General features: G+C 36.2%; 1 protein-coding gene across 4 annotated transcripts in view; it reads right to left on the bottom strand.

The window, feature by feature from the left end:
* Window positions 1-271: 271 nt before the first annotated feature.
* WAPL (WAPL cohesin release factor) overlaps window positions 272-10,202 on the bottom strand; it is a 77,086-nt gene continuing 67,155 nt past the window's right edge. For all 4 annotated transcript variants that reach the window (XM_082424179.1, XM_082424178.1, XM_082424177.1 and 1 more), the window contains 4 exons: window positions 7,300-7,507; window positions 6,412-6,500; window positions 2,946-3,041; window positions 272-2,600 (listed from right to left, as the gene is read on the bottom strand). In XM_082424179.1, coding sequence (XP_082280305.1) covers window positions 2,535-2,600; window positions 2,946-3,041; window positions 6,412-6,500; window positions 7,300-7,507 — 459 coding nt within the window. In that variant the 3' untranslated portion in view covers window positions 272-2,534. The remainder of the gene's footprint in view (window positions 2,601-2,945; window positions 3,042-6,411; window positions 6,501-7,299; window positions 7,508-10,202) is intronic.

Genomic DNA, 10,202 nt, shown 5'->3' with positions numbered 1-10,202 from the left:
TAAAAAACACACCAAGGGCATGACTACTCAACCAGAAAACTACCATCCCTAATATGTGAGTTGCTGAGTTGACATTACATTCAGATGAGTATTATTAAAAACATGGAGAGATACATATTGTTTAACAAAAATTGGTTAAATTTTTATGTGCATATTCAAAGTGTGAAATTCACTTAAGTGACACATCATGTTTCCCATTAGTTGGCTATATCAAGTTCGTGAGACTTCTTCCTCCAAAATAGTTCAATAGATTTATGTTAAAGACAACATGTGTATTGAAAGTAGCAATTTTATTTGAGTTAAAATTATTTACAAAAACCCAAAGACATACTTCATGAAACTGGTACAAACTATTTTTTTTTCCTGCCGTTGGCTTTTGCTCCAAAGATCACAGCTGAGAAATACTGTATAAAATAAAAATAGGATTGGATTCAAAAAAGTACTCTACCTTCTAATTTCCAATTGGTAGTATTTACAGAAATATTTACAATGGAAAAAAAGGTTACTTTAAAACTTTAGTTAATTTGCAAGTCAGCCTCAAGTACCCTAAAATGCAGAGTTCTCTGAGGGTTAAAAACACACAAATGCACTGCGGTTGGTGAGGTGATTTCTCCCCCACCACTCCCCACCAAAATCTGCATCTCTATCAGTGCTTGACAATTAGTTATTATTTAAAAAACAAAACAGAACAAAAAAAACTGTTAAACACTGAGGTAAATCAATTCTCAAATGATTACCAGTGTAACAGAAAAATGTAGTTCACCCTGATTGTTCTTATCCAAATGTTTTATAATACCCCTTACCATCTGCTACAAGTCAGTTTGATCAACACTAAAAATCTCTTCCTAAATCCAATGAGTAATAAATATCAGTGTATTTTAAAATAATTTAACTAATTCAACTTTATGGATATCATTTACCAATAAGCTTTTAAAATAGTTTGCTAAGCTAGCTTTTATACTCAGGGCAAATACAACCTCAATCTTTCCCAAGTTACACTGGCATACTATGCTCTTAAAAGGTGATGGGTGGGGTGTGGGGTGGGTAGGAGGAAGAAGAAAACAATTTGACTGGAATCAGTTACTTCCTTATAGATTTCCCAACAATCTGCATTATCAAAAATAGGAAGACAATAAAAGGCAGCCACTGCATTAAAAAACATTACAGGTGGCACTGATCCAAGAGCCCCAATTTGTCACTTTATACAAGGAAATAACAAAGTCTAAATGGGTAAAAATTAGACTTTCAGCTATTTTCCCCAATACACACCAAACTAATATTTTTATGGCTTCAAGTTTTACAAATCCAATGAAGAAACATAACTACCTGAAAGGTGTTTTAATGTATTAAACGAAATCTCTGGAAAGCCTGTATTCAGGCCTGATCAAGAAAAAAATGTATTAACCAGTGGTCTGAACAATAATTAATATAATAAAAATTTGCAGTGTTGTGAAATTAAATACATAAAATGTGTTTTGTGTGTTCCAAACAACACACTGTTCTATGAACTAAAAGAATCTGAATGAAAAAAAAGGATCTTCTCTAAACCAACAATTTAAGGCTTTGCGTTTATGCATTTGATCCTGTCACTCTTATAGAAGAATATACATGTTATCTGGAAACATGAATTCTACATTGGTGTTTTAGCTTACTTATATTTACTGTACTGAACATTAGAAAATATATCTAGAGAGTTCTCCCTCAAAACTTAATCATGTTTCAAGAGCCTCCCCTAACATTAAGGGTAAACTACCCTGGGTTTGTCTATTTTGCTTCATCCTTTTAACAGGGCACATCATCTTATATTCCCTCAAACTGTTATTTGTTTTCTTGCGTCTATAGCTATGACTCATTATGATATGATAATGAATATGGTCATGGTCTCAAAGGTGAAAAACAGTTTTGACAAACCAAATCAAGAATAAAAAAATATACTATTAATCCCTTGTGTCTTTGGATTCCATCTAATTTTAAATATAGACAGTAGTTCAGGGAACAACAACAAAAAAAATTCACAAAATTATTAAAAGCTTTATTTACGATTGGAATCATTCAACAAAAAAGCAAAAGCAAATGAGCCTGAAAAAGGAACTAAGCTGTTGTCTAGAATGTCCCCAGAACATTCGATACCTCAGTAGCTAAGCTGCCTTTGCACCTGGCTGGCATGACAACAGTGGCTCAACATACACAGCAGTTGCACTAACAGCAGCACAAATTTTCCCCTTAAAACTTGCCCAGAATAAAAGCAAGAAAACAAGGGGAGAGTATAAATTCTGCCAAAGTGTGTTTAAATACTGTGTGGAACTGTTAACAGCCTGAACCTTTTCCCTCATTTTTGATAGTTGCAGATTGATGTAGTAACTGTCATTTAGCAAATGCAGAATGCATGACGAAGAAGAAATCAGGTGGCCTTAAAAATCCACATATGAATGATACTGATGAATGTTCTTGGTATATCTTCAAGGACTTCTTTCATGACTTTTGTCTAAGAATAGCTCCAGCATTACCGAGCACCTGAAGCAAAGGTAAAGCAGCTAGCAATGTTCCAAGTATTCAATCACTCTGGAGATAGATTTCTGGCCTGTGGTTCCAACAGCACACTGAAAAGGGGAGGATTGGAGGTCGGGTTTGGGGGGGAGGGGGGGGAAGGAAGTAACAATTAATATTTATCAAATTTTCAAAAGTATTGAATCAAAGCTTAAATTCTTTAGCTTTACTAAACCAAATAAACACTATGAATCAAAACAAACAGATTAAATTGTGGCTTTGATAATATAGTATCAATATATTTGGCCATAATAATTCAGTTTTCTTAAAGAAATAGAGCACAATTATTAGAAGAGAATCTTTTTTTGCTTCTATTCACTATGGCCAAATATTTGTATTTCTACTGTCATTAATGTATCATATTTAAAACCACAGAAGCTGCAATAGAGGTCACTTACAGTAAGATTCATGAAGCTCAGGAATTTTTTGAGCATCTCTGTCATTATGGAAAAGTCCCCTTCTGGCAGATACTCACGCACAGTGGTCACATTGATCTGAGGAAACATGGAAACATTGATCAGGCGACAGAAAACATGAGCTTGAACCTTGCACTGTGTTGTTGGTTTTGGCACACACACCCTATTTCAAACTTCTACAAGGTCCTTGAACTCCTTGTAGATAGTAGTTCAAGGACCTATGTGATTTCCTTTTCCACACTCCTTAATTCTGTAAGTGTGTGTGTCCATTCCCTACTCTATCCCATTCTCCGAAAGAAAGGAAAAAAGGTAAAGCTGACAAAGGCTACAAAGAAACGTGTGCATATTTACTTTTGTAAATACACAAAAAGATGCCTGAAATAACAGAATGCACTGTTGAATGTGTGTGTTGCGGGGGGGGGGAGAGGGGGGAGATGTAAGGAGAGGGAAGGAGTACAGACTTAGAATGTATCCAAAAAGCTGCTTAGGAATACAAAGAAAAAGATCAAAGAAAATTCTTCGTGTTCCTATGTAGGCTAGGAATTAACTACATCTTTCCAAAAATAATGTAATATCATCTATGAGAAGGAAAATGTAGGCAATGCCAGGAGAGAAGATTAAGATGTTTCCCTCCATTATTACCAAGAAGCAGCCAAACTATATATAAACCAATTTGTTGTAAGAAAAATAGACGGCCTGCTTAAAAAACTATTTCAATATATTTTTAAAATGCTTTAAAGGTTCATAAAGAATAAAAGGAAAAGCTCTTCTAAGGAGGCTCACCTATAATAAAAAGCACATACAAAAAAATGTTGTCCCGAGTTTTGGGCCGCAAGATGGGGAGGAAGTGGGAAGCTTCTGATTTGATTTTTGTTGATGGAGGCAGGGGAGGAAAGAGTACATGTTATCTCTTAGGAAATTTGCAACCAATCCCCTCCTTCCCACTTTCACTGCTACTGAGTTAGATCTTGGAGCTAAAATCTTTAAAATACTTATATTTTTAAAATATACTGAAAAGTGGAGAGTATGTTATAAGGGCAATAGCTATGGTAACTAACTGCAGAGGTAAAGGAATGCTGGATTTAATAACATCTTTAACCAGCTTCTAGGAAAGGGACATGATAGCACAGTGGGGGTAAGAATAGTGGCTATGTTGTCTATGAAGAGTGCTCAATAGAAAAGTGTACTTTTATCATTCAGAATAAATGATTAGATCCTAGGTTTTGAGTGAAAGCCCTCAACAACCCAAATCAAATCCTTTTCTATCAACACACTACAGAATACAACATAATAAGTAGCTGAGGCATAGGAAGGAGAGCCTGAGCATTTATTTTTAAATAGTGTGCAGCAGGTATAAAAAGAAAAGGTGTTAAATGGCATGGCCTATTTGGGAAATTTAGAAAAAGTACCCACAGGGTATGACAGATTTTAATATTGGATCAACTATACTTCAATGAAATAAAATTTAAAATAAAAAATAAAAATTGGAGAAGCATTTAAGTTTGGAGTCTTATAGCAGTAAACAAAGTTATCATTCCCTAAATGATGGTGAGTCAGGAAAGATTGATGAGAGAGGAGTTACATGATCATATGTGCTCGTAAGGAAGTCAGCTATGGTGGCAGTGTGCAGGATTTCAGGAATGGAGAGTGTCAAGAGAGCAGCAAGGACAGAAAGACCAGAGAGAAGACTGACCATTGCAATGCACCAAGATGTATAGTGGGTAATGGAAAATGACACCAGAGTCTCCTGGGCTTCCTAAACACGTTGTCCTTTACCATAAAGCAGCAGCATTAACTGCATATAACCACCTGCTTTCTTGTCTCTCCTCTACTTAAACATTGGGCAAACTAGTTTCTTTTACATTTTGTGGCATCAGCTAGCTCTTTGGGGTTAATCATAATGATTCCCAAGGCAACAAAGACATCCTGGGCTCTATGAATTCACAATATTGTTTACAACCTAAGGATTTTATGATCTCTTTAAAGACAGGAGAGAAACAGACAAATAGGAAATCATTATCATGGGAAAGATGGCCCTAAATAAATCACATCTGATAATAACTCAAGTTAATTTTAAGAATGATTATTTAAGAAAGAACATGATTGAAACCAGGTGTATACAAAATACAATACCTAAAAATCTTTAAATTTAAATAGCATACCCATTGTTTTTTTCTTTTGGGGGGGCGAGGGGGGGAGTCTTCCTCCTTCCCTTTGCTTGGTATGTGTTTCTCATTTGTCCTTAAATCTCCGAATTTTAAGGAAATAAGGAAAAGAGCTGAGCTGAAGAGATTCAGGAAAGGGAATAAAGATTTGCAGGGCCTCCAGAGCCACAGTAAGAACTCTGGTCTTGATCCTGAAAGCAGCTGTGCCAGCAAGGGCCACAACGAAGTGGGCTACTGTGCATTTAGATCTGAGCTTGTCTACAATATAAATATGGAAGAGATGAACAAGAAGGACTCAGAAAAATACACAGGACTTAGACAGATACAGGGCAATGCAGAAAACTCAGTGGCAAAAATGAGGAAATAAGGGTAGGCTGACAGAAGCCCTTCATATCATAATTATGTTCTTCTAATCCTCCAGTCTCAGAAAAGAGAAACTAACCATCCCACTATACAACACATCTCCACTCTTTCTTGCATCCTGAATGCCCTTGCTTGTAAGGGAAAAAAACACCTCCCTTTTATTGTAAAATTTGGCTCTTCTACTGGGCCTCTTCTGTTAAAAAAAAGAAAAAAGAAAAAATCCATATGTCCCCGATTTTAAAGCAGACTGTCTGAATAGCCAGAACTGTCCACTTTTGTGCTGATTCAGCCCAATTGTGTAGACACTCACATGCTTCTCGTAGTTAAATCATGATGATCTAAATCTCACAAAGTAATCCCATTTTCCCGGCCAGTGAGTAGATCAAACAAAATCATGTGAGCTAATGTTGGCCAAGGTAAAGGGAAGTCTACTTTTTGCAGTGGGTGTGGAGAGGTCCTAGAGAAAAGAAACCATTGCTCTTACAAAGAAACAAAGCCACATTCTTCTGCTGGACATTATTTAACTAGATGAGACACATAGCCAGAGTCAGCACAGGGCCATGAAGAGAGCTAGCAAAAGATAAGACAATATGCAGAGGACAGCAGAGTTTAAAAACAGAAATTACGAGTCCTTGATGGTATCACTGAGGCTAGACTTTTCCACCTTAAGTCAGTTGAGCGCAGGTTTTATATGATGTTCTTTTACTTCAACCAAAGACACGTGAAATCAATTCCTCCATCAATCTGGAACTTACTCATCAAATCCAATATACTCTTACTTTGAAATGCACCATCTAAAGTTCACCAAATATGTAAATGTTTTTAGCATGAGGGGAAATAAATAATAAGTTAATTAGGTAATGATGTGAAGTGGTCGCAATGGAATCCTTTTAAGATACATAAAACAACACTGAACTTACTGGACTCTCCTGGCAGAGACACCCGAGAAGTAGTGCTGTGTATGAGGCCACGATACAATCCTCCATGTGTTTGCCAGCATGCTGAAGGGCTGGAAGTATTAAAACAGAAAACCGTAACAGTACATCCAAAAAAAAGCCCACAAAAAAACAAACAAACGCCCCCAGGAAACCAACAACTGTCATCTTTTCTTCAAAACTGCTGAACATCGATAAATGGTGGTAGGAAGATGGGATATCCACACAAATTAACCAAAAAATAACACAAATGGAAGAGGGACCATAATGTAAAAGCTAAAACCGTAAAACTTTTAGAAGAAAACACAGGACTAAATCTTTGTGACCTTGGGTTAGGAATCTTTGTGACCTTGGGTTAGGAAATGGTTTCTTAGACACAACACCAAAACCACAAGTGACAACATAAAAAACAGGTTAAGTTAGACTTCATCAAATTTAAAGCTTCACCATCAAAAAAGTGAAGACAATTCACAGAATTTATCTGCAAATCATGTACTTGATATGAGTCCAGTCTCTAAAATATACAGAATTCTTACAACTCAACAACAACAAAAAAAGACAACCCAATTTAAAATATGGGCAAAATTTCAAAACTCTAAAAACCTTTAGAGGTCATATTATTTGGCTGCTTCTCTTTACAGATGAGTAAAGAACGAACCAGGGAGGAAAAGCAAACCTTCCCCACACTGCACATATACCTTCCTCACTGCTAGGAAGCCAATGAAGAAGAACTATGAAAAAGCAAGGCTTGTCTCCACTGAACTAGAGAGGCCATAAAATAGCAAGATTATGACAACACATGAATTAAAAGAAAGTCTTGCAGGAAAAAAAACCACATTACTTTTTTTAATACACCAGTCAAAATAAATATACCTTTATTGAGGTCAAGTTCTTCATCGTCCTCCTCCTTCTTATGTTTCTCTTCTGTACCATCAGTCTTTTCAGTTGATACCCACTGTATTTCTCCACTTGTTTCTTGCCACTCTCCACTCTTATCATGCTGAGTGGTGGGAGCATCTTTGATCAATTCATCTGTTTTACTTTCTGCCAACTGTGCTGCTCGCTCTCGCTCAAGGAATAGCTGATAAACATCATTTTTGAAGATCATTAAAAGGGATCACCAACCAACATGTATGTACCCAAATATAAGGTTCTATTTGCTTTTAAACATCACTATCCCTAAGAAGCATGTTGTTTGGTAAAAAGGTAAGTATCAATAAAAGCCTTCACTCTACATCCAACTGAAGGCCAAAACAAAAATATAAATGCCACTGGGGTTCAATCAAGTGAATTAACTATTGATGATGCATACATTGTTTTTAAGAAAGAAAATCTCAACTCCTTCCCTTAATTTAGATAATATTGACAGGAAATTCAAGCAAAAACTACAAATTAAAGGTTAAAATTAAAAGAGTTAAAAGTTCTTTAAACCTAAGCAGCCTGGATAAATTAACTGGAAGGAAGGAAGGACACTGAATAAAGCTACATAGTATTGGGGAAAAGCAACATAGTTTCCTTAAAAGAAATTTAAAGAAATAAACAAGAACCAGTGAAAGTAAAAGGCCAGTTTTCAGAGAAAGACTCAGAACTGAATCTTAACTAGTATTATTAACAATAGAAGTACAGGGTGTGGAGAAAAGGGAACCCTCTTGCACTGCTGGTGGGAATGTAAATTGATACAGCCATTATGGTGAACAGTATGGCGGTTCCTTAAAAAACTAAAAATAGAACTACCATATGACCCAGCAATCCCACTACTGGGCATGGGCATATACCCTGAGAAAACCATAACTCAAAAAGAGTCATGTACCAAAATGTTCATTGCAGCTCTATTTACAACAGCCAGGACATGCAAGCAGCCTAAGTGCCCATCAACAGATGAATGGATAGAGAAGATGTGGCACATATATACAATGGAATATTACTCAGCCATAAAAAGAAACGGAATTGAGTTATTTGTAGTGAGGCGAACGGACCTAGAGTCTGTCATACAGAGTGAAGTAAGTCAGAAAGAGAAAAACAAATACTGTATGCTAACACATATATATGGAATCTAAGAAAAAAAAAAAGGTCATGAAGAACCTAGGGGCAAGACGGGAATAAAGACACAGACCTACTAGAGAATGGACTTGAGGATATGGGGAGGGGGAAGGGTAAGCTGGGACAAAATGAGAGAGTGGCATGGACATATATACACTACCAAACGTAAAATAGATAGCTAGTGGGAAGCAGCCACATAGCACAGGGAGATCAGCTCGGTGCTTTGTGACCACCTAGAGGGGTGGGATAGGGAGGGTGGGAGGGAGGGAGACACAAGAGGGAAGAGATATGGGAACATATGTATATGTATAACTGATTCACTTTGTTATAAAGCAGAAACTAACACACCATTGTAAAGCAATTACACTCCAATAAAGATGTTAAAAAAAAAAAAGTACAGTGCTCACTTCAGCAGCACATATACTAAAATTGGAACAATACAGAGATTAGCATGGCGCCTGCGCAAGGATGACACACAAATTGTGAAGTGTTCCATATTTTTTACAACTAGAGATTATCATACTAAGTGAAGTAAGTCACAAAGAGAAAAACAAATACCATATGATACCACTTATATGTGGAATCTAAAATATGACACAAATGAACTTATCTACAAAGCAGAAACAGACTCACAGATACAGCGAACAGACTTGTTGCCAAGGGGGAGGGGAGTGGGGGAGGGATGGATTGGGAGTTTACGGTTAGTAGATGCGAACTATTACATATAGAATGGACAGACAACAAGGTCCTACTGTATAGGACAGGGAACTATATTCAATGTTCTGGGATAAACCATAATGGAAAAGAATATGAAAAAGAATGTATATGTGTAACTGAGTCACTCTGCTGTACAACAGAAATTAACACGTTTTAAATCGACTATACTTCAATTAAAAACAAACAATGGAAGTACAATTGTCAATGGAAGTATATACCAAAAAGTCTAAAAGGGAACACACACTAAAATCTTTTGCCTTCACTTACTTCCCTGTGCTGATACAGTGTTGAATGTACAGAAAGCATTTCATATATTTGCTGATATGATTTGGAGAAAATCCCAAGTTACTAATGACAACTACCTGAAAACTAAATGCCAAGCAGATCTCAAAAACTTGCTGAGTATATACAAGAGTGGTATGTAAACTTTAATACCCTTAAAAAAATAAAATTTAAGCTTTATATAAAGCAGTATTTCTTAAAATTGGGTTCAAGGATCCCTAGGGGAACGCAAGATCCTTTCAGGGAGTCGGTGAGGTCAAAACTGCATTCATAAGAATATTAAAAGGTCAACTGACTTCTTTCATTCTCTCATGACTGTATGGTGGAGTGTTCCAGAATCTACATGCTATGTGATTATGTTATTGCTACAATGGTTAACAGAATGAGTGCCTGTATTTTACACTTTTCTCTGTTTTGATTTCTAATTTAGTAAATATCAATAGATAAAGCACACATAAACAAAAGTTCTTTGGAGTTCCCAATAATTGTTAAGAGTATAGAGAAGTCCTGAGATCAAAATGTTTGAAAAGAGAATGATGGGCTTCTAGTTATGACTCAGGAAAAGATCCAAGTTGTTGAAGATTACTTCCTGAAGATACAGTTCAAGCACTTCTAGTTTCAAAAAGGCCAAAAGGATTAAAGGTTAGCAAAGGCTTCAGAAAAAATGAAAAGAATGGTTCACTATCACTTGTGAACATGTGCAAACTGTCATTTAAGAAAATTACAAAGGTAGCTAG

Source organism: Balaenoptera physalus (assembly GCF_965194825.1).
Source record: "Balaenoptera physalus genome assembly, chromosome: 14".
In the NCBI taxonomy this organism is placed as follows: domain Eukaryota; kingdom Metazoa; phylum Chordata; class Mammalia; order Artiodactyla; family Balaenopteridae; genus Balaenoptera; species Balaenoptera physalus.
The sequence above is the reverse complement of the archived record's forward strand: the minus strand, read 5'-3'. Positions and strand labels throughout refer to the sequence as shown.